This window comes from Podarcis pityusensis (genome assembly GCF_964106645.2).
Source record: "Podarcis pityusensis genome assembly, chromosome: 14".
NCBI classification, from domain to species: Eukaryota; Metazoa; Chordata; class Lepidosauria; order Squamata; family Lacertidae; genus Podarcis; species Podarcis pityusensis.
This window is the reverse complement of record NC_138039.1, coordinates 21,354,718-21,378,982: the sequence shown is the minus strand read 5'-3', so window position 1 is coordinate 21,378,982 and position 24,265 is coordinate 21,354,718. Positions and strand designations below refer to the sequence as shown.

General features: G+C 41.8%; 1 protein-coding gene across 36 annotated transcripts in view; it reads right to left on the bottom strand.

The window, feature by feature from the left end:
* RBFOX1 (RNA binding fox-1 homolog 1) overlaps nt 1-24,265 on the bottom strand; it is a 1,496,801-nt gene that overhangs the window by 87,853 nt on the left and 1,384,683 nt on the right. For all 36 annotated transcript variants that reach the window (XM_080981485.1, XM_080981488.1, XM_080981483.1 and 33 more), the window contains 3 exons: nt 21,998-22,090; nt 19,980-20,040; nt 13,344-13,397 (listed from right to left, as the gene is read on the bottom strand). In XM_080981485.1, the coding sequence (XP_080837611.1) occupies nt 13,344-13,397; nt 19,980-20,040; nt 21,998-22,090 (208 nt within the window). The remainder of the gene's footprint in view (nt 1-13,343; nt 13,398-19,979; nt 20,041-21,997; nt 22,091-24,265) is intronic.

Sequence of the window (24,265 nt, the reverse complement as noted above, 5' to 3'; positions counted from 1 at the left end):
GGGTCAAAAACATTACCAAGTTGGAGTTCCCACGAGTGAAAGGTGAATATGAAGAAGAGCTGCGGAAGGGACATGGAAGGGACTTAAGGGCCTCGGATATAAGGTTACCAGGTTAATGCGCTAGATCGATGGGATAAAAAGGACTGACAAAACCCGGGACCAGGAGGAAGAGACGCTGGATGAAGATTGGATTGTTTCTATTTCTTTTTTTTTATCACTAGCATTGTTTTATAAAATTGATGACTGTTAGAAAAATGTTGGAACGAAACTACTTGGCTCTAGCAAAAATGTTTAAAGAATTAGGCAAGAATATTATGGTTATGAGAAGTGGGTAAAAATAGGATTTAAGTTTTAAGTTTTAAGGTTTTTTATAAGATAAGATGAAAATAGATTAAGGTAATGTAATGACAGAATATTATGAAATATGGAAAGGATTTGCTGCGATAATATTAACTGGGATACAAAAAAAGGGAGGAGGAGGTGGTCAAAGAAAGAAGGTAATGAAAGTTGAAGATTTGAGAATGTTGGTTTTATTTTTATTTGTTTGTGGTGTATTTTTGTTTTTTGAATTTGTATTGTTGGATGTGGTTTGTTTTTTTTCTTTTTTCCTCTTTTCCGTTTTTTCTTTTTTCTTTCTCTGCTTTGTCTTTTTCTGTAATTTTAATTTTTTTTAATAAATATCATTTAAAAAATAAATAAATAAACTATCTCCCTTTTGGATAGAAGTCATGGTTTTGCCCAATGTGCAATGAGCTCCTGGCTCCCTTGCAGTGTTCCCTTTGAAGCCAAAAAAGCAGACCTGAAAAAGCTAAGGGAAGCAGAGATGCTGGAGGTTTGAGGCCTTCAGGGATGGTATAAGTGTGCCCCACTCACATGACAGTTATTTCCCCTGCTCTCAGGGAGAATGAAGGTCTTGGGGATGGAGAGGGTCCATCTGAGGGAGAGGTAAACAGTTCCTTAGAATGCTGATGTAAAGCTACCGTATGTTCTTGTGCCGATAATACTTCTCTAGAGGCAGGGGGATCAGTAGGAACAGAGATAGTCGGGTGCATGGTGGGCATACAGAACACAGGGTGAATTGTCTGCCTGAAGCAAGGAAGCATTATCAAAATGTAAAGACAACTCCGGCAAAAACACCCAAGCAGGATGCAATCCAGGAACGATGAGGGATGTAATTTGGGAAGTGTCTTGAGGGCCAGAAGAGGAGTATTGGAGGGCCACATTCAGTCACTGGGTCTGAGGTTCTGTCCCTTCTTTCTGAAAAGTGGTCTACCTAAACCTAGGAAGTTTTCAGATGAGGTGATGTTTGAAATGAAGAATACCAGATCACAATACCAGAACACAATCTATTACGGTTTACAGAATATTATTATATTTCAAGCATAGTTATTTCCCTCATTTGTTGTTTAGTTTGTTTCTTCTCTTGTAGCTTCTTTTTTCTTACAATAAAAAAAGTCTGTTTCTTCGTTTCCAAGCCATCCCACCCTTAGCAAATTTATTCCAGGATGCTGTTAGCAAAATGGATTAAGTTGCTTTCTAAATACATACAAATTAACCCGATATTGTTTAATATTACTTATGTTAATTATATATAGACGTTTCAAAACCTTTTTAAAAAAATAAAGCTGTTGCCATTTTTAAAAAACAAAACAAAACAAAACACTAATAACGTAGTGTTGAAGTATTATCATACAAATGGTAAAAAAACCCCAGCTAGATTAACAACTCTGATGATAGTTAATGTATTCCTAAAACTTCTGAGGAGCTGTTACAACCCATTACAGCTGAAATATTGGTGTATGAAAAATTAATAAAGCCAGCAGAAAATGGAATCCGGCATCTGCAGCAGCTATTTACATAGAAAGAATCACCCGGAATTAATTATGCTCTATGTTACATTCTAATGAGTTTTTCATTAAAATGTACACTATTATGGAAGCTAAACAAGGATTATTCAAAGAAAAATGCCAACAGCTGTTATTATTTTGAGAAATTAAAATTAGTTAATTGGTTATACATTTAGATCTAGGTCAGGGTTAATCGAACACTATTTATCATACCGTTAGCCTGTGTGTTTTGTAGGGGAAATAATGTCTACATCACCTTCTTCAGGGTCGTACTTCCCTGGAAGGAGCAGGTTCCAAGACAGCAGGGTGCTCCTCTTGTGCTCCTGTGTCACTCTCTCTAGGTAACCTCAGTGGCAAGGAGTGCCATTTAACAGCTGTTTCAGTAAAACAGGAGTATGGGGCTGCCCCTGAAGTTGGCCCAGAAACCACAGGTACTGCAAAATTCAGCATCTTGACTGTTCATTGGGAAAGGATACTGACGTCATGCTATGCCACTGCTGCTGCCAGTTAGCTATCAGTCAAAGTTCAAGATGCTGGTCCTTGTGCACAAAGCCTTAGGCAGCTTGAGACCAGGATACCTAAATGACTGTGGTGGTGGCTACGTGTCTTGATGGCTATATATAAAACCTTCAATATCTTTGGCAGCTTGCCTCTGAACGCTAGGCACTGGGGATCACGAGTGGATGATCCACCTATACATAGGATTGCCATTAAGTATGTGGGTTGTCCACCGTGAGAACAGAACTTTGGACTAGATGGGGCTTTGGCCTGATCCAACAGGGCTCCTTTGCATGCTATTAAGGTGCAGTCTCACACATGTATGTCATGAGGAATGCCTTGATGGATTTTCATGGGGGAGCATTAAAATTCACCATTCCCAGACAGAGCTGCATCATGCAACATGTCATATCGTGTTCCTCAGTTCTTGAACTGCTGCAAACCACGAACCTGATCCAATGCATAGCCTTGCAAAGCATTAGCCACATTCCCAACGATATTTCAAGTATCAAAGTCCTTTAGCTAAGCTTGTCCCTCCCAGTGGATCTCTCAAATAATTGGTGTTCAGGTACTAATCTGCTGAGGGAATACAGGGCACTGAGCAACTGTACAACAATGCTCTACATGTATTAATCATATTGCCAACAACTGTGCAATTACTGTTCAGACTTGAGAGCAGCCCTCAGGGGGGAGGGAGGAAACAATCATGGAGGTGATGCTACCAAGGATCTAAGTGACTTGGATAGGGCAAAGTTTAAGTGGTAACCTGTAGACCAGACTGCTGACTGGGGCCAGTTACAGGGAACTTATTACTCCCTTGTTAAAACAGCTTCACTGGTTACCAGTTTATTTCCAGGCACAACTCAAAGCCCCATATGGCTTGGGCCCAGACTACCAGAAATATCACATTTCACTATATTAACCTGCTTGGGTGAGAAATTCCCCAGGTGAGCACCTTTTCTTGGTCCCATAAATATCAGAAGCAAGGTTGGTGGTGACACAAGTGAGAGCCTTTTCTGTGGCTGCTGTCATATTGTGCAATTTGTTCCCAATAGCACTAAGATTGGCTCCCTCTTTACTATCCTTCTGCTGGCAGGCCAAGACCTTCCTATTGAGGCACCCTTTGAAATCTAAGGAACAGGTGATGCTGGTCACTGGGTTGCTGTTGGGGCTAACTGTATTTTAATTGCTGCTTCTAAATGCATTTTATAATAATGTTTTTAGATGTTGTATGTCGGCTTGGGGGAGAGGAGGGATATAAATACATTTTCTGAACTGTCTTCAGAGGCAGGCCTATGTATAATGTGTTGCAGTAATCTAATCTAGAGGTTACCAGAGCATAGATAACAGAAGTTATGCTATCCCTATCCTTATAAAAGTGCAGCTGGACCACCAGCCGAAGCCACTGAGGCCACCTGAGTGTCAAGCTACAGCAAAGGATCCAGGAGTATCCCCAAGCTATGTGCCCCCTCCTTCAGAGGGAGGGTAACCTCATTAAGAGCAGGCAACCTCTCATCCATCTGGTCTAGGGAACCACCCACTGACAGTGCCTAAGTCTTATCTGGACTAAGCTTCACTTTGCTGGGTCTCATTTAGTCCATTACCAAGGCAAGATACTGGTCTAGCACTTCCACTGCATCACCTGCAGATGTAAAGGAAAAGTAGAGCTGTGTGCCATCAGCATATTGCTGACAACTTACTCCAAAACTCCAGATGACCCCACTCAGTGGTTTCATGTAGATGTTAGACAACATGGGGGATAAATTGAACCCTAAGGAACCCCCACATTGAAGGCTCCACTTTTAATGCAGAAAATTTCAAAGACTTTATACACTAAATCCAGCATCTTGAAATTAGCCCGGTAGCTATGTGGTGGGCAGTGCAATTCTGCCAACAGTGGGGTAATGTTTGGGTAGTACGATGGTACCTCCGGTTACAAACTTAATTCATTCCAGAGGTCCGTTCTTAACCCGAAACCATTCTTAACATGAGGAACGCTTTCGCTAATGCTGCCTACCGCTGCCGCCAGTGCACAACTTCCACTCGCATCCTGGGACAAAGTTTGCAACAAGGGGCATCTACCTCTGGTTTAGTGGAGCTCATTACCCAAAGCATTCGTAAAGAGGGCGGTATGTAACCCGAGGTTCTACTGTATCCTCTCCCATTGAACAGTCAAGACAGTTGCATTTTGCACCAGTTGCAGCTTCTGAACCTGCCTCATGGACAGCACCACACAGAGTGCATTGAGGAACTCAATGATCAACAAAGTCACCTGATCCCAATCTGTATAGGGCATTTTGCAACAAACCCAGAACCTCACTGTGAAGTCCCCAGATCTACAGCTTCCCTTGGTTCAAGTAATTTGCATTGAAGCACCCATCTGGCTTTCCATCGGCACTAGGCATGTACATTAATTTCATAATTAATGAAACAAATGGGGGTACACCCCTTACGAAACAAATACATTGGACTGCGGGAGTGCCAAATGACAATCTATACATCCATTTCTACTAGTAACAGCAATGAAAGTGGCATTCAGTTTACTGCATTTCCCCAACAATTTACTAATTGTTAATTTCTGGTACAATGTAGAAGCCACTTCCAGAAAACTAATGAAACATATCACAAGTTTAGCACTCGTTTCTGTGCTTTTTGGTTGCAGGAAAAAAAATGTGTTTGCAGTCTCCTTAGCCACGAAAATTGTGGGAGAAAGCTGACAAAAGTTGGGACGGTATACCAGCATACAATTCTTTACTGTCATTTTCATGGAGGGACAGAAACAGGTATGTGTGTAAAGGGCGAGTTACACCATTCCCCCACTGACATAAATGAAATTTAGGGCAACATGCTGGCATATAAGTCTAAAAGCCCCAGTTCCATAGAACATGGGTAGGCAAACTAAGGCCCGGGGGCTGGATCCAGCCCAATCACCTTCTAAATCCGGCCCGCGGACGGTTCGGGAATCAGCGTGTTTTTACATGAGTAGAATGTGTGCTTTTATTTAAAATGCATCTCTGGGTTATTTGTGAGGCATAGGAATTCATTCTTTTTTCTTTTTCTTTATAGTCCAGCCCCCCACAAGGTCTTAGGGACAGTGGACTGGCCCCCTGCGAAAAAAGTTTGCTGACCCCTGCCATAGAGCATTAGGTTCTCCAGTGTAAAAGGAACATTAGAAAATGGTAGACAAGAGCTAGCATTACAGTCAGGGTAACACAACTACAGAGTAAGGGTGTGTGGGAGAATGTTGTTGAATGTGAATCTTCAGTCCAGCACCTGATGAATTGTTGGGAAATACCTCTCACCCCCAAGAAAAAAATGATGAAGTAGTTCCTCCCCCAAAGAGAGAGAAATGATGTTCTTGTCCCCAATTAGGGTGCAGAACTTTGAGAGACCAATTGCACATTGCAGAAGCAGCTGGCTGAACGTGGCAGAGCCATTGTGCTAGCTTTCTGGCAAGTGGGCGTTACCAGGGAGGAGAGGGGAAGGGGCAAGGAAGTGGGGGAATCTGTGCGTTGTGATTGCAATGGTAGAGCCAATCTGGTCTCACTTCAGTGCATTTGCATCTCATTGAACTCCCCACCACCATACCCCAATACCTCCTAGTAAGCAACAGCGACCCACATACCAGGAAGCGAGTACAGAGGCTCTGCCTCACCCACCACGAAGCTTCTGTTCAGCATACCAATACTTCGATATGAGAAGCTCCAGCAACCAACTTGAGTTTAAGAAAGATGCCTTGTCATGCTGAAAGAATTCCAGTGGTTCATTGTGCAACCCAATTACATGCCTTCTCATATGTAAATTCCATTAGAATCAATGGAGCTCACTCCCAGGTGAGTGGATTTAGAAATGTCATTAAACATTTCTTAGTTTTTGAACTTTTACAGCAACCTAACCTGTGAGAATAAGAAGTCTGCTTTTACCAAATAATTGTGGACGGTGGAGGAAGACAGAAGTAGCCCTTGCCATTTATTACGATGCTCAAGGTTTTGGAGTTGATTTACATTGAGTGGCTCCACTTTTGACTTTAATTGTCAGCTTGGAGTTGTCAAGACATAACTATATCTTAAATTTGCATTGCATTTGGGGGGGGGGGTCTCTGCACTTCCCACTTTTGTCTCTTGATCTTGTCTTACTGAGTAATTGAGCTCCATTCTAATTTTCTTCCACAAGCAGGGTGCTCCCCTTCCAAGGAAGTGAGTTATGCGTATTCAAGAGGTGCGTTGTATGAATCTTGTTAAGGTTTGCCGCCTTATAGCCTGCACTGATGGAATATTTAATCAAAGAAATGAGTTGGCAGTTATGATGTACAACACGGTAAAGGCTTGTGGTGTGTGTCTTCACCGCCAATTGAGAAATGGGTGATTTCGCCATTCATCAGTGCCAGACTGACAGCTTTGTATAACCTTCTCCTTTCTTTCTTTCTTTCTTTCTTTCTTTCTTTCTTTCTTTCTTTCTTTCTCTTTCTTTCTTTCTTTCTTTCTTTCTTTCTTTCTTTCTTTCTTTCTTTCTCTACCCTTAAAAAAAACCTTATTTATCAAGATTAAAGATATTTTAAATCAACAGTTTCTTTGCAGATATATCATATTTATTTCCAAAGTGGCCAAATTTTTCATCATTTAGTAGTTGGGGGGGGGGAGGACTTCTCACTCTGACTATGAAGCATTTTGGATTTTCCATGCAACATTGTTTAAACATGACAATGTTGGGATCTAAAACACAACTTCCTTTACCTTGATGTTTACTGCCATGTTGCACTCTGTGGTTGACAGTCATCAGTCAACCTGGCATCAATCAAACAAGCCATTTCAACTATTTCAACACCACTCTGCACCAAATCTGTAAGATTATTTTACAGTTCTTTCTAACATCACCGCAGCATTTTTTAGCCTGTGTTCCAGTAAACTTTGAGGTTTCATGGAAATTTATCAGTGGTTCCTCAATGCTGGGGTGGGGGGGGGGAATCTACAAAAGAGGATAAACTTTCACAGCTTGTCCACTACTACAAGTCTCTCCCTGAAATGCAAAGATACAGCTATGGTCATTAATGCAAAAATCATAGTTCATTAGTAGATTTGCCTGCAGAGGGTCCTGGGTTTAGCCCTCCACATCTTCAGGGAGAGTTGGGTATGTTCAATGGCAGAAATCTTGGAAAGCCAGTGCCAGTCACTATAGACAATACTGAGCTAGATGGACCAATAAGGCAGCTCCCTATATTTCTAGGAGTGTATGGGTGTGCATTATGCATACTCAATTCACATAGAACAATTCTGAGGCCCAACAGCACTTTCTGCACACTGAGTGAACTGAGGTGGGTGCCATAGGGGACTTCCCAGAATACCCTACAAGAGGGGTGGTGAAACTTTTCTAGCCCAAGGGCCAGCAATCCCTTCTAGGCAACCTTCCGAGGGCCAGTCATGAGTCATGGGTGAGACCACCCTAAAAAACACAGTACCCCAAGGGTGGCCCACCTTTATGTTCCACCTTTCCTGGAAGAGGTTCAAGGCAACATACATGGTTTCCTCCTCTATTTCAATCTCACAACAGACATGTGGAGTAGGTTAGGGCAGAGGATTAGTGACCGTTCCAACGTCACTCAGAAAATGTCCTTTCTGAGTTGTGATAGGAACCAGCGTCTTCCTCACCATCTAACCATTCCATCACATTGCTGTCTTTCATGAGATTTCACAGTCTTATCCTGAAGTCATCTTCAGTTATGATTCTACATCTCAGATGCTAATCCTACCCTTTGTAACCAACACACCATATTGCAGCTATCATGTCATAGGGATAGCAATGCACACTGAGAAAGTCTTGGATTCAAGGCATACTCTTGCAACAAGAAAGGCACTATGTTAGCCTCAGCTCCCTGTATGTAAAAAGGGGGAATAATATTGACCTAGCTTGGTGTTTCTTTGTTATTTTAAATAAATAAAGTTACAAAACAACAACAACCATGACCCACTTCCCAGAGCTGTTGAATAGCACACTCCAAGAACAAATAATAGCTCTGTGATGATCTATTGTTGTAAAAGGAACTTTAAACATGCACTTTGGAAATAGTACCTATTCTTTCTTTGGAAATGGAGTATGCTAATATTTCCACTAGAGCACTGCGACCTGAACAAGTTCCTTGTGTTTCCACAGGTCCTTTAACACAGGGATTTTCATGTGCAGTTACAAAACAAAACTAAGTCTAAGTCAACTATATTGTTGCCTCAAAACTGACATTTTTTGGGGGGTGGGGGGGTGAGTGTGCTCTCACTGTACTTTGTCTCATTACTCCTCCATCAAGGCCACACTCATCTCTATACTCTCCTTGAGAGTTTTTGGCTGGCTGAAATGTGTCACTGAACTGTGATAATGCCTCTTACTTGCCTGGGGAGACAATGAAGAGATGTGAGTAGGGTGTGCGGTGTATAAACCACTGTATAAACCACTGGCTTTTGTATGGCTGGAGTGTAGTCTACTGTGCAAAGGTAAGAGTTAACATCCACTGCTCTGCCCACCTCTGGCGCTGCCTACCACTGGCTTGTGCCCAAGAGCAAATGCATCCTTCAAACCAAAAAGGGGGGGAAAGGGGTTGGAAGCTTTGCCACGCCTGATCTAAGGCATGCATCCATACCAGTAATTAGAAGAACACCAGAAGAAACTCTACATCTTTTATTGGCAGGGCAGACATTATCATTTGCACTGCCAAATTAATACCATTCTAATGGTAACTATAGATTCCCATTAGAAGGGCCAAATACCCCAGGCTTGACTATAAAATTTCACCAGGGAACTTCATGAGGCTGCATGCCAAAATCAATAACCTGCCATTTTTTAAATTAAGAGACAAAATAAATGTTAGAGGAAAGTCCAGTAAATTAAGAAAATTACCTTCTAGAGAGATTGAAAGTATTGATTTTAATGTTCAAAATATGTGAACTCTTTGTGGCCTACTCTTTGAAGGCAATTAGAAACTGGACAGTTAATTCAACAGAAGCTTGAGAGTAAAAAAAATCGATGATTATACTATGGGCATATTATGATATTTGTCATTAACCCAAAGCCATTTCTATCAAGTGACCAAGGTCTCTGATTTATCTGTTCAGGATGGGCTCTGTTTGACTAAGGTGGGTACATAGTAAATTTGATTAAAGTTACAGCAACACTGTTATCTAGAGCTGAAGATAGATGTATGACAAAACAAGATATCGCTCTGGTCTTCCTTCCTGTCCCATACTGTCTGGTGCAAAAGGGTAGGCCAGTAATATTGGCCTACAATCTGCACTTTCTAGAATCAATTTTCTAGAAAAGCTTTCCCAGCTGGAGAACTGGATCTTTACAGGAGTTTTGTCTTGTTTCAAATGTATTTGCTATTTTTGAGTTTTGAATTTTTAAAAAAATTATCGTTAGTGTACAGTGCCCATTTAATAAATCAATAATATTAATAATAAGTTTAGGACTAACTTTTCTATAATTTTAAGCAGTTTTAATCTGCTTTTAATACTGTATCTTTTTGCATTTAAATAGCAATATTGTGTTTTAATTGTAACCAGCCCTGGGACCTTAGGTTGAAGGATGGCTAACAAATTGTAGCAGCAGCAGCAACAACAACGCAAATTGAGAAGACATCAACATGATGTTAAAGCCATAGTAAGATATGAATTTAAATACTCAGATGCTTTAAGAAGCAAACAAAAACACCTCATATTAATGCAGAAACAGAACAGAATGGGTAAAAAATACAAAAGTAACGAAGACCAGAACTAGCTGCATCCATCTATCTTTTGTGTGGGAACAAGATGGACACAAGTTCGGATTTGGCAGGACTTTTCTTATGCTCTGACGACATACCACTGAAGCATGCACTGGCTGAAAGTCTTCAGCAATGGTGCTGGGAACTGTTAGGAGGCCCCTCATTCTTCTCACAGAGCTACAGTTCTCAGAGTGGTTTACCAGTCAGTTTCTCTCCCCAGGGAACTCTCAGTTCCCAGGATTCTTTGGGGAAGGCATAACTGTTTAAAATGGTATGATACTGCATTAAACATATAGTGCAGCTGGTCATCCAGCATTTGCTCAAAAGCCTCTAATAAAGAGGAGACCGGCTCCTTCAGAGGCAGGCTGTTTCACAGTTGAACAGATGCTCTTCCCAAAGGTTAGACGGAAGCCCCTTTCTTGGAATTTACACCCATTGTTCAATCCTTAGCCTCCAGACCAACAACAACAAACCAAATCTCCTCCATCATCTATGTGACAGCCATTTAGGTATTTGAAGGTTGCTATTGTATTGCCTTTTTTTGTTATCTCTTGTCCAATTCCCCCAGACCTTCCACTGGACTCCATCTTCAGGCTCCTTCACACAGACCATCCCAGACCCTTCTCCATGTAGGGTTTACTTTATTTTCTTACATTTATATATTTCACCCAAGGGACATACATACATATGTACATACATGAGCCTTTGATTGGGCCCAGACCTCCATAGCTAAAGCAAGGTGGTGGCTGAATGTGGCATCATGTCTGTGCACAACTATGTGTGAACTGAAGCTCAGGTTGTTGTTTTTAATGGAACAATACAACTATATGTTGAGTAGGTTTGTTTTTATACTAACAAAGACAATTGCTATATTTTATTTACTAGCTAAATGCCAATTGATGGCAGTGTGAAGGGAATACTTTAATATTTGAGAAGACTCTTTAGCAAGGAGGGGTGCTATGTCCTCTGTGCATAACGAGACACCCCTATGTGCATGTATACACACACACACACCTATGGCACATGCACAACCTTATGTCAAGGCTGGAGCTGGGTCTAGCATTCACCTGAACACTATCCCCAAACACAGAATTTTGCTGATTTGCTCACTTATACTTAGGCTTGCCATATGTCACGAAAATTCCCGATTTCCTGGTTTCTGGGTGTAAAAATGGCATCAGAGGGTCATTTTGCATTTGGCAAAATGTCAGGGAAATCTTGATGTATGACAATGCGATGGAAAAAGCATCAGAAATAGCTCCAAAAGCTGTGTCCCCTCCCCCCCTTTTTTTTACTTTTTGAAATATGGCAACCCTGCTTATACTGGAAAAAGCGAAAAAGTGCCCTTATGACCACTACTGAGGTCAGGTCTGAGCCTACTTCCTGCTTTCCAGCTCTACCCAAGGTGCTGCTTTTTGGTCATGCTAACCAGCATGGTCGGTGGTCAGGGATTGTGGGAGTTATAGTTCAAGAACACCTGGGGACCCAAGTTGAGAAAAGCAATGCTAGAGAGTGACGTACTGCTCCAATCTGCAGGTAGACAAACAGATGACAGACCACATGCTGTTTCCTTTTACCCAAACAGCATGTAGCACTGGGGAGGGGTAGGAAATTTTTTTTAAAAATGAAATGATTCACCACAATGAATCAAATACTTGAGTGGATTGGATAATTCCTTACTGGAGGAGGGTGGGATTGCTTCTGGCATCGTGGGTTGGGTTGGACCTAATGGGGCATTTCTGATTTCTGACTACTGACTACATTCCTAAACAATTCTTGAATGATAGAGTGAAGCCTCATCTAAGCTCTGGAATGAATTATAATTGGCAGGCACAACTCCTCGTTGCCAGGGTCAAGAACCTGACCTAGAAAATGTCATCCCTGTCTTGAATTATTTGCCCAAACTTCCAGTCCTTGTTGGGAGACATTTCCTTGTCCCCATCAGTAGCAGGCAGTGATGTGGTATGAAGCACGGGGAAATGTACAATCTGATGATGAGCCTGAAGGCCAAGTTCAGTTCTGAACAACCTTCCAAGGATAACGTGCCAGTGGTGGGAGTGACCAGAGGCAAAAGCAGGTGGAGCAACACATGCAAATTGTGCCTTTGGTACAGGTAGATCGTTTCTGCTTACAATCATACACTCTATCCATCTTGGACCAGCAACAGGCACTATCAGAGTTCAAGGATTCATTTTGGTCAGGCAAAAACACTAGAGGGATATGTCCTGGGGAGAGGGGCCATGGCCTCGAGAAGGGCATATTCTCACACACCTTGGCATGACACCCCCACCCCTGATCTATGCACAAAGGACTACTAAACATTGGGGGGGGGGTCCAAGGAAAATGTGACACAGGGATGCTTCTTTTTGACACTAGCCTTCTGTCTTCAGTAATGTGCAGCTCTTAATCTTCCAAATACAGTCATACCTTGGATCTCAAACGCCTTGGCTCCCGAACAAATCAGCTCCCGAACAATCAAAACCCAGAAGTGAGTGTTCCGGTTTTCTAATGTTTGTTGGAAGCCAGATGTCCAACAGGACTTCCTGCAGCCAATCAGAAGCCACACTTTGGTTTCCGAACGTTTTAGATGTGTAACGGAGTTCTGGAATGGACTGTATAGTGAGGGGGGGAGTATTTTATCCCCTGCTAAATTTGCCCCTTTGCCCTCTGAAGAAGAAATGACCAGTCCATAATTTTAATGGTAGGTTTATTGTAGCTGTGAGAGACAGAATAACAACAGAAAAACCACATCAATCTCTGACTTTTGTCTTCTGGGTTTCTGGGGGTTTTCCTGTTGTTATTCTGTCTCTCACAGCTACAATAAACCTACCATTAAAATTATGGACTGGTCATTTCTTCATCAGAGGGCAAACGGGCAAATTTAGCAGGGGATCAAATACTTCCCCCCCCCTCACTGTGTGTAGCCAGTGTCGCGAACAAAGATAAACCACATGTTATTAAGATCCGGACAACAATGAGCAGAGTCATATGAGTAGACCTATTGAAATTAATGGCCACGATTTAGTCGTGCTTATTCTTCTCAGTGGAATTGCTCTGACTAAAACTTAGTTGGCTGCACTCCTCAGTGTACCATTTCCCTTTCTTAAGCAAATAAAATGCATGCCAATTATATACTTAGCAACACTGAAACTCAACTTCCCATGTGTATTAATAGATATCATGGAATGCAAGAAAATCACTATTTGGGGTGAAGCTGTTCCAAAACACCCACAAAATGCATGGTATCTGCTTACCTGCATAGAATTCTGGACTATAGACAGCACCCACCACTGGATTTAATTTCCAACCTACAGTAAAGACATAAAAAACCAAAAGAAAATGCACTAGGGTTATAGTGTGGGATCATAAATATTACAGATTGCTTTGTTTATTTGTTTTTAAATGTGACAGCTCATAAAAATGGTTGTAACTGAAGGCAGTTATATGCTTGATGGCAGTTTGGAAGAGATGGTCCAAGGGGTATCCCTTTAATATCATCTGGATATGCAAAATGAAACATGAATAGCAGTAAATTATCATGATTTAATTTTGCTGCTGTTGTTTATTTATTTTATTTCTCCTTTTATATACATAAAAATGTAATGCTACCATTGTGCAGCCCCCATTGGAAGATTTGTAGTGTCCCGTCATAATCCTGGATTTGCACGAAATCAAGGTGGGGGGGGGGGTCAAAAGAGAAGGCAAGATGCACAACAGCAGTGGCTATGATATGGGGGAGATTTAAGTACATGGAGAAGGGTGTTGGGGGAAAACTATGTTGTGCTTGTTGGTTTCTGTGTTATCTCTGCAATTTCTCTTTGTTAAAATGGGTTTGTTCAACGTTAAGAACAAAAACTCCAAATGGAACGAACTCCCCCTCAATGTTTCCCCATCCCAGCTTTACTCAAAACTCTGCTATTGTTTAAAAGTTCCATTTTCCTCTCAATGTCTTTCCATCCCAACTTTACCCTGCCATTGTTAAAAACGAATTTCCCCCCTCTAACCGTCATCCCTTGTCACTGTACTTAAAACGTCTCCCATTTCTCAGCTTCCTCATGTGTAGATTCAATGTAGTAATTTAGAAGACCAAACAAACACTCATATATGTGCAACATCCATCAAAAGAATGGAATATTCTCTAACTGGGCAAACTAACTTGTGGGCTTCCTCTTTTTTTTTTTAAAGTTTATTTATTCAAAGTTATACCAAAACATATTTTCCAAAAACATATCCTTATTTCCCCCCCGTTTTTCCTCCCTCCTCCCTTGTGGGCTTCCTCTTAAGACTGCATTCATCTGAAAGGTAAGGTAAAAGTACCCCTGCCCGTACGGGCCAGTTGTGTCCGACTCTAGGGTTGTGCGCCCATCTCACTTAAGAGGCCGGGGGCCAGCGCTGTCTGGAGACACTTCCGGGTCACGTGGCCAGCGTGACGAAGCTGCTCTGGCGAGCCAGCACCAGCGCAGCACACGGAAACGCCGTTTACCTTTCCACTATAAAGCGGTCCCTATTTATCTACTTGCACTTAGGTGTGCTTTCAAACTGCTAGGTGGGCAGGAGCTGGGACCGAACGGCGGGAGCTCACCCCGCCGCGGGGATTCAAACCGCCGACCCGACGATCGGCAAGTCCTAGGCACTGAGGTTTTACCCACAGCGCCACCCGCGTCCCAATCTGAAAGGTATAGTCTCATAAATCTTTGTGGGGTGTGCATGCAAAGAGGACTATAGAATAGGGAGGAGAATGTGGCAGGGAAATGGGATTGGTCTGTGTATAAGGGAGAGCTGAGAAAAGGATGGAGAGGAGAGGAGGAAAGGGCAGAAGGTGAAAAGCAGAGTGCCCCCCAAAGAGGGAATAGCCAGCATGGGCATAAGGTAAAGATGGAAGCAGAGACTTTGAAGGATATGCAGAATAGGAGGAGATGGTGGCTTCATAATGACCACTCCCCACATTAAATGGGGGGGGGTGCTCTTTGCATGGTCACGCGCAGCCCCTGGACCCTATGCGGCACCATTAGCACAGGCTTGGCTTCGCCTTCCCCAGGTGGGATACCTGGAGGTCTCCGCCTACCTCAGCCAGTTGCCCAATCCCGCCTGGGGAGGTGTTGCCAAGGTGATCAGGCCAGGTAGGGGGAGGGACCACCTGGCCACACAATATGGGGAGGATCTTACCTGGAGGTGCTTAGCAGCTGCAGTGTGTGAGAGGAGGGAGATGCAGTACATTACCATGCTGGTGGTAGGAGGAGAGAGGAGGAGGAGGAATTGACATGAGGTGAAGGTGGTGTAAACAGGGGTGCAAAGCAGGGCTGCAGAACAGAAGTGGCTTCAGAAAAGCAAACTTAGCAGTTGCATGGAGTGGAAAGGTGAAACTCTAGATGGTTAATGTGGGGCAAATGGCAGGGGCATTGGTGAGAGGGACAAGCAGGTGTAAATGTGTATGTTTTCAGCTTTAACTATTTATTACATTCTGTAGAGAACTTAAAAGTCTGTTTTGGTATTAAGCAGTTTATAAATGAATACATTCTACCAATGAAATAATAATGTTAACTTTTTAAAAAGTCTTTCTGTGTTTTATATTTAATTTTGTGTGCATGATTTATGGACGTTTCATTTTGATGTAAACCACTTTGAGGTTAGTTTTTGATAAAATAAAATGATAACGGCAACAGCGACAACATCATGGTGAATAATATCAACATTTCTGTGCAAAAGGGCTATAAACAGGTGAGGTGGGTGTCAGCCAGGGAAAGGGCTTTCCTAGTCATGCTTTGCTATCTGTGAACATCCGAAGAGCCTGGGCTGCTGGTTCTGGCTACAGGTCCATCTAGTCCAGCATCCTGTTCTCACAATTGCCATCCAGATGCCCCAATGGGGAGACTGCAAGAAGGACTCAAGCACAAGAGCAACCTCCCCTACTGTGGTTTCCAGCAGCTTAAAAACATTGCTGCCTTTGAGCATAGAAGTAGAACATTGGCTATTAGGCTTAGTAGTCATTGACAGCCTTGACCTCCATGAATTTGTCTAATTGTCTATGCTAGGGGTAGTCAACCTTTTTATACCTACCGCCCACTAATGCATCTTTCTTGATGGTAAAATTTCATTACCTCCCACCAGTGCTTGATGGAAGGAGGATTCAGCTTGTGCCATAGAACCCCCTACCGCCCACCTAGAATCCTGAAACGCCCACTAGTGGGTGGTAGGGACCAGGCTGACAACCTTGGTCTATGCAATCCTTGATATCATCTGCTAAGAATGTTTGCACAGACTGCTCAATTTTTTAATGCATATTGCACAATTCTACTTTTGTCTTTTTCTTATTATGTTCCTGTCATCTGAATTATGTGAGTGTGGTCTTCATTGTTAAATTTTATCTTATTTATCCTCTATGGTGCCTAAAGAATATGAAAGATCTTATAAATTTAATAACAGAATAAAATTAAGTGTTTAATTTCAAAAAGCTTAATTTTCCAGAATGCCATTATAATTTTATTTCCTAACAGTATAAATCCAAAATATGAGCAATTTGGCAGATTTTTCACACCTGTCAGCCCTTTCTGTCAAAAGAGGTTGAGAGATACCCACGGATTTTAAGTTATACTAATGGTGCCTCAATTTGTCCAAGACAGGAGATGGGTGGGTGGGGGGAGAGACTATTCTGGAAGATGCAGATCGATGATCTCAGCTGAAAGTCACTCTCATATTTCATTTTCTCTCCAGTCCCGATTTGATGGCTGTATCATCTAACTTGGTGAAGCTCACACAGGAAACACTTCATTCATCATGAAAATAACAGCAATTAAACTTTACTTTGTCTTGTCAATGAGGTATGTGCTGGCCCATAACTGTGTGGGTTAATCAAGTGTGAGGAGAAGCTTGACATATACGAGTGAGGAACTGCCAAGGAACCCAGTGTTAGCGGCTGGAGGAGGTAAATTCTCCACCGTGGGTGTAATTCTATGAATTTGTCTTGCTGTCACAACACTCATCTCTTCAGGTTGAAACTTTTGGAGGAAGGAGGTGGGGGAGGGAAAAAAATGTCCTTCATGCAGACTTAAAGGAAGAGCAACTGAAGGAGGCGAGGTAATAGATCAGCAACAGAACATGTGCTCAGCATTCAGAATGTGCCAGGTCCAAACACTGGGACCGGAGACTGAAAAAGTCAGATAGCAGGGCAGCTAAAGACCTCATGGCCAGAGGCCCTGGAGAACCACATCCAGGTGGTATAAACAGTGCTGGTCTAGATGGAGGTTGGTGCCCAACTGGGTGTGGTAAGGTGAAGGGCAACAGTAGGTGGCACCAGAAACAATGGCAGCCAATAACAACTGATAGGCATTCTAAGAGGATGGAGGATGAAAACATTCCATTCAAGAAGGAATCCAAAGGAGCAAGGCCATTTAGATCCACCACATCATGAAGTTAGGTCTGGGAGAAATTCCTGTCTGAAATGCTAGAGCCACTTCCAAGCATTATAGCCAATATTAAGCTAGATGGACCAGTATCTGACTTGGTATAAGGCAACTTCCAATGTTCCTCTGTGGACTTTAAAAACATAGCAAAGCAATTTAGTAATGTGAAAGCCCAGCTATTTGAAGGGTGCTGGGAACTGTTAGGGGACCCTTATTCCTCTGACATAGCTACAATTCCCCAAGTAGTTTAATAATCAGTCTCTCAAAGCTGGGGACTCTGGGAACTGCAACTCCGTGAGGGGAACAGAGGGGTCTCCTAATGGCTCTCAGCACCCTTAAGGAAGTACAACTCCCGGGATTCTTTGGGGAGAGCAATAACAGTTTGAAGTGGTATGATACTGCTTTAAATGTATAATGCAGATGGGACTCCTGTCTCCCCACTCCCACACAAAGAGCACATTAATGTCATATCTGACTCATGCGTTGGTTCCAAAGCTAGTAACGTGCATTGATCCAATCAAACATTCTGTCTCTCTCTCTGTCCCCGTCTAAATGCCACAGGCAGCCCCCCGTTTATGTGTGTTCAATATGTGTGCGACCTTGTATACACGCATTGCGCTGAACCTGGAAGTCACCTGGAAACATCATAAAGACATCACTGAAATGTTGCTAAAATGGCAGAATGGGGTGAGGTGGGGGCAGGGCAGGGCAGAGCGGGGATGGAACCGGGGTTTTGCAGGCTTTTTCAGTGGGTTTCAATTATATGTGATTTCACCGACAAGTGTGGTACCTCGGAACCAGGGCTTTTCCCCCAGGGGAAACTCACGGGAAATCAGTTCTGGCATCTCTCAGGTGGGTGCCATTGCCAATCTAAGAGAAAGAGGGAGGTGTCCATGGTGCATTCTGGCACCTCTTTTTCTAGGAAAATAGCACTGCTTGGAACGTAGCCCCTGCATAAATGAGGGGCTGTCTGTATTTCAGAAATGCTTGGGCAAAATGAAATTATGGCTATTTGCATAAAGGTAAAGGTAAAGGTAAAGGTACCCCTGACCATTAGGTCCAGTCACGGATGACTCTGGGGTTGTGGCGCTCATCTCACTTTATTGGTCAAGGGAGCCGGCGTACAGCTTCCGGGTCATGTGGCCAGCATGACTAAGCCACTTTTGGTGAACCAGAGCAGCGCATGGAAATGCCATTTACCTTCCCGCTGGAGCAGTACCTATTTATCCATTTGCACTTTGACGTGCTTTTGAACTGCTAGGTTGGCAGGATCAGGGACCGAGCAACGGGAGCTCACCCTGTCATGGGGATTTGAACCACCGACCTTCTGATCAGCAAGCCCTAGGCTCTGTGGTTTAACCCACAGCGCCACCCACATCCCATTTGACTATTTACATAACTTGGATCAAATATACGCAGATAGAGGTTGTGTAGGGGAGGGGGGAAAATAAGGGGGCTTCCCCTGGAAAAAAAGCAGAAAAAATTCCAGAGCTTCCTCAACACCATGATTTATTGTTACAAGCTTAATAACTGTATGTCAAACTGCAAGTGCTTATTTTATTTTACTTTTCATTTTACCACAATGGGGAGAGATAAATATGACAGGGTCATTAAAAAATAAAGCCACCCGCCTTTCTTTCCCCCACTTTCGATGATGGAAGCCATCTCATTAATGAGCTCTGAAAAGTAGGAGAAAGGGGGAAAAGAGAACCAAGGTCCATTTTATTTCATGGCTGATGCCTGCCTCTGCTGGTGATGGGGAGCTGGCTTTATTGATCAGCTGTGTAAAGTTTCCCTTTCATCTTTTTTTTCCTGGAGGGGAGTCAGGGAAACAGGATATTTGTTCAGAAAACGACAGGGTTATGGACACAGGCCAAATGGAGAGTTCTGATATGTCTAATTCTGAAGCTTCAAGAAGCGTTCAGAAGCTCAAACCAACTCCAGAAAAGCCAACCAGGGAAGGTGGTGGTTGTAGTAACAGTTTTCTGCCACAGCAGAAGATGGCAGGACAAGGAAAGTGCAGAGTTGCTTCCAAAGCAAGTTGGTTATGACTAGGGCTGCCATATTTCAAAAAGTGTTGAGCTTTTTTTAACACTTGCAACATGGGTTGCCATACATCCGGATTTTCCCAGACGGCTGAATCCTGGCTATGTCCAGGAAAGGCAGATGGGTGATTGGTTTGAGGGAGAGCTTTCTCCAAGGTAGAAGAGCGTTAACTTGGCTTCCCAGTGGGAGATGGAATGATGTGGATCATGTCTGTGGTGGGAGCATGATTACAACTTATAAAAATGATTGATGGGTATTGGGTGATTTTGCTGTTTTATATTGTTTATATTGTTTTGTTGTATTTCTTATGCATTTTTCGTATTTGTCTTTCCCGTCAATCTGCCATTAGCCACTTTGAGTCAAGAAAGCAGTATATAAATAAAGCATTATGTAATAAGAACATTGGAAAATGAATACCCCCAGAACACACATTCATGTACTTACCATTCGTATAAGGGTTGACTGTTTTCTTATTTGTCATGACTCGAGCTGTCGCATTATTTACCTAAGCACATAGAAAAGTAAATCAGTGCCATTTCTGCAACAGAGGAATGTCCATGATACTAATGAAAGGCATGCATTACTATTGGTATTAGTCATGTATAAATGCAATTTAATATATGCCCCCCCCAATAAAAAATAATAAGAAATAGCAGAAAGTGCATAACAAAAGAAAAAAAAACTATTTATAATTACATTTACTGTCATTGCCATTTGTATATATAAAAAAAACCACTTCCAAATCATTTCAATAAAATAACATCATCTCCTTTAAACTTTAATAAAGAGACATTAAAAGCAAATTAAAAAAGGTTTTGCATAATTGAAGATTTAAAAGCATGCATCTTGTTCCATGGTAACACTGAAACAACAAAATATTTCAGAACAGAAAAAGGAAAAACACTGTATGAAGGGGCATGCAGTGGAGTAGAAGGGGGGAAGAGAAGGTACAGGGGGAGAAATTAAATTTCCAAAAGGAAGAAAGGAAGGAAATAAATAAATAAAAAGGACAAACGGATCTTAGCATTGTGCAACATAACCCTTTCAAAGAGAGGATTCATTGGGGAAAGCAACATGTAGCATTCAACACTGGGAAGACATGAGCCTCATTTGATTCATTGCAAGAAAACTAACAAAATCATTCAAGCTTTCAAAACCACAGCTAACAAAAGGATAAAAAAGAGGGTGCATTATTTAACACAATATGGAAGTTAACAATCTGAGTAAGATGTGCGCAAAAGTCATATCCTCAATCCAGTCAGTGTCTCCAAGGCTTGCTTAAAACGGACACTCAAATTTACAGGCGTACCGATATAGATAAAAAAATATAGAGAAGAGAGCATCAAGAAAACTTAATACGACAAGTCAAAAAAATCCACGTGGTATATATATATATATATCAGCGCTTTAAAAAGATACGTGAAACGGCGGATGGACTTTCCCACTTACCATTCAGCACCATCGCCAGCATGGGGTATGTATACAGTTACCATGGTTACTGAGAGTTTGGTGAGGGCCCTAAGCGCTACCGTCGAAGGAGGGGAAAATGGAAAAGGCAAAACATGCAACATCTTACTCAAAAGACGACAGCATTTTCAATTGGTTTTTGTTTTTTTCTCGCTCTCTTTTTCTTTTAAAATTCTAACAAATACAATTCAGTGTTGAAGGGGATCCAGTGGTGGTATAAATAAATATTCATAGGCTTAGCCCCTCCCATTACACCCCCAATGGAAAATTTAACTGCGGATTTGTCCAAAATGAAAACCAACATTTTAGACTCCAACCTGTCCCCCACCCCCAAGTTTGCAGAATTTATTTGATTTCCAAATGGGAATAGTTTTGAAAGCCACTGTAGATCCTGCCTCAACCCTGCAGTGAAAGCAAACAAATGAAATAATAAAGAAAGAAATAAAGAAATAAAAATAAATAAAAAACAACCTTAATTTTTGTTATTATTTTTTTGCTTTGTCGCTTAATTTTTGGTGTGGTTTTCTTTCTTTTTCCAATTTTTGTTCTTTTTTTAAAAAAAAAAAAATCTATTGCACCCATTGAGTTAACAAAACCTTTCAGATCACAGCAAAACGGTTAAAAGCTTCTCACACTTCTGCCATACAGCTTTCAGCAATAAGGATGATGGTAAGAGTTACAAAATAAATTGATCCAAAAGTAAAATAAAAAGAAAAGAAAGGAAAATTAAAAGTAAACCCAAGGAAGGCCAAATTATCTTTATTTATATATACATACATATGTGTGTGTGTGTGTATATATGTATATATATAAAAATAAATATATATGTATACATATATGAATCTATATACATATGTATATATATATATAGAAAAAACTATGGGAAGGGAAAGGGGAAGCACACCAGAGACACTTATGATGCATCTGAAACAACAAATGAGAGTGAGGCAGACATTTATAAAAAAGATGAAAAGGAAAATATTTTTAACATGCACCTCGATTTTACGGCCCTCTACCACGGTGCCGTGTAATTTCTCCCTCGCCCTTTCGGCATCAGCACTATTTTCGAAAGTAACGAAACCAAATCCCTGCATGCAGGTGGGAGAAGGGGGGAAAATAACGTGCATATCATTATTTCAGACAATGACCACTTCTTTGCTTATTTTCTTTGTCTTTCTCTCTCTCTCTCTCCCTCTCTCTCTCTCTCTCTTTAATTAAAAAGGTTCTTGTTCCTTCTTCATTTCTGCAACATGCAAATTAGAAAAATAAAAATTATAATCGTACCGAGATGTGCAATTAATAAAGCGACCAACGTGAACAACTTTTCTCTCTCTGTCTCTCTTTTCATCAGTTAAATATCCCCTGAAGAAAGTCAAAGGATGAACACCAAATACCTTTCGCTTTTATTTATTGGTTTGGTTATCTAAATTGTCGCTGCAGGGGGCGGGGGGGGAGGAGGGAAGGAAATCTAACAAAAAAGAAAGGAAAGGAAAATCCTAAACCAATGGAACCATGTCATCACATAGGAAAACAAACAAACAAATAAAAAGGGAATGGCGAGGGAAAAGAAAGTTGGCTCACTTTGAATGGCATGCAGAGTCGACTCAACCAAATAGTAAGACAAACCAAAACTTTGTGCACAAATTTCAACACCAAAATGCAAACCTCATCTAGAACTTTGGACTAGTTCCTTCATGCCATTGTGAAGCAAAGAAACATATTTTTCACATGCAACACACTAGGGTTGTTTTTATAAATTTTGGTGAAATCTGTAATATTTACTTTTTTTGTCTTTAAAGAAAAGAAAAAAGAAAAAAGGAGGGGTCTCAGGAAAACAAAAAAAAATGCAAGGACCGCTAATGAAAGAAAATAGGGCTTGGAACTGAGCAGAAACTTCCTGACTCTTAGAAAAAGATCAAACATAATTGTGTGACATGAATAAATAAAGAACAGAATTTAGAAATGCAAACAGCTCGACCCAGGTTTGGCTAGGCCAGAGGCAGGCAGCATGGTGTCCTTCAGAGATTATCGGTCTAGAGCTCCCATCATCTCAGACCATCATTGTCTTGCTGGCTAAGGCTGATGGGAGTTGCAGCCCAACAACGTCTGGAGGACACCATGTTGGGTATCTCTGAATGAGACCATGTTTTCATCCTCCTTATTCACTTCATTTTAAAATAAGAATAATGTCCATGCATCAGGTTCTGGGTTGATTGTAATACAGGCTTGGCATACATGCACAACATGCAGTGGAGGATGAGCACACCTTGCACATCTGCAACACCCCACTATCAACACACACATCAGATGTTTAGTGTAAATCAAGACCTATATTGTGCACATGTCATTTGTGCCCATGTCATTTCTCCACTGTAAAGATGACGGTGGATGGTCCAGGTTCACACTAAACATCTTCTCTAAGATGCTGGTGGTGGGGTTGAAAATGTGCATCTTCCCCCAACAACCCCCCACTGCACATTGGATATATATGCTAGGGCTGTATATGAATGAGCCCACTGTTGCTCCAAAATCTGTATAGATTTGCCTAAAGTGCTATACTTTGGGTGGAAGCAGGTCACCAACTTTTGCAATCCCCAGACAGCAGGAATCAAGCAGTAGCCTCCAAAGGTGCAGTTTGTGATGATCTCAGCAGCTGCCACACCCCTTGAGGACACCTGAAGCTTGTGGGCTACTCATAAGGAAAGGGTGATAGCCAATTGAATTCTTCTCAGAGTAGACCCATTGAAATGAATGAACCTAAGTTTGGTATGTCAATTCATTTCAATGGGTCTCGTCTGAGTAAGATTACCATTGGATACAACCCATGGCACCCTTCTGGCAACTCACTTCTAATGAAATGGCAACTGCAAAAATCAGCACCCCTAGACCGAGGAGAGAAGCCTGCTTCACCCCAGTCATTCTTATCAGAATGGGAATTTAAATAAATGCTCTGGATTCACCACCAACACCTACAAGAAAGGCTTCCATTTATTTCAAAGCAGGCAGCAGATCTGTGCACTTATTCTTGGTTGTCCATGGACTCATGCCTAATAAGGGAACTTGAAGAGTCTCAAGGGAAAATTAAGTAAACTCTCGCTTGTTCTCTCTGGAATTATGATCTTAGAATAACACAGTAATAGCAATCTCAGTATGATGACTTTCACGGGGATTTCTTCGGAACCACCTATTTTCACAATGAAAGCCCAAGGACACAGCCCCAACCATCACAGCCAATGGTCAGGAATGATGGGAAGTGGAGTTCA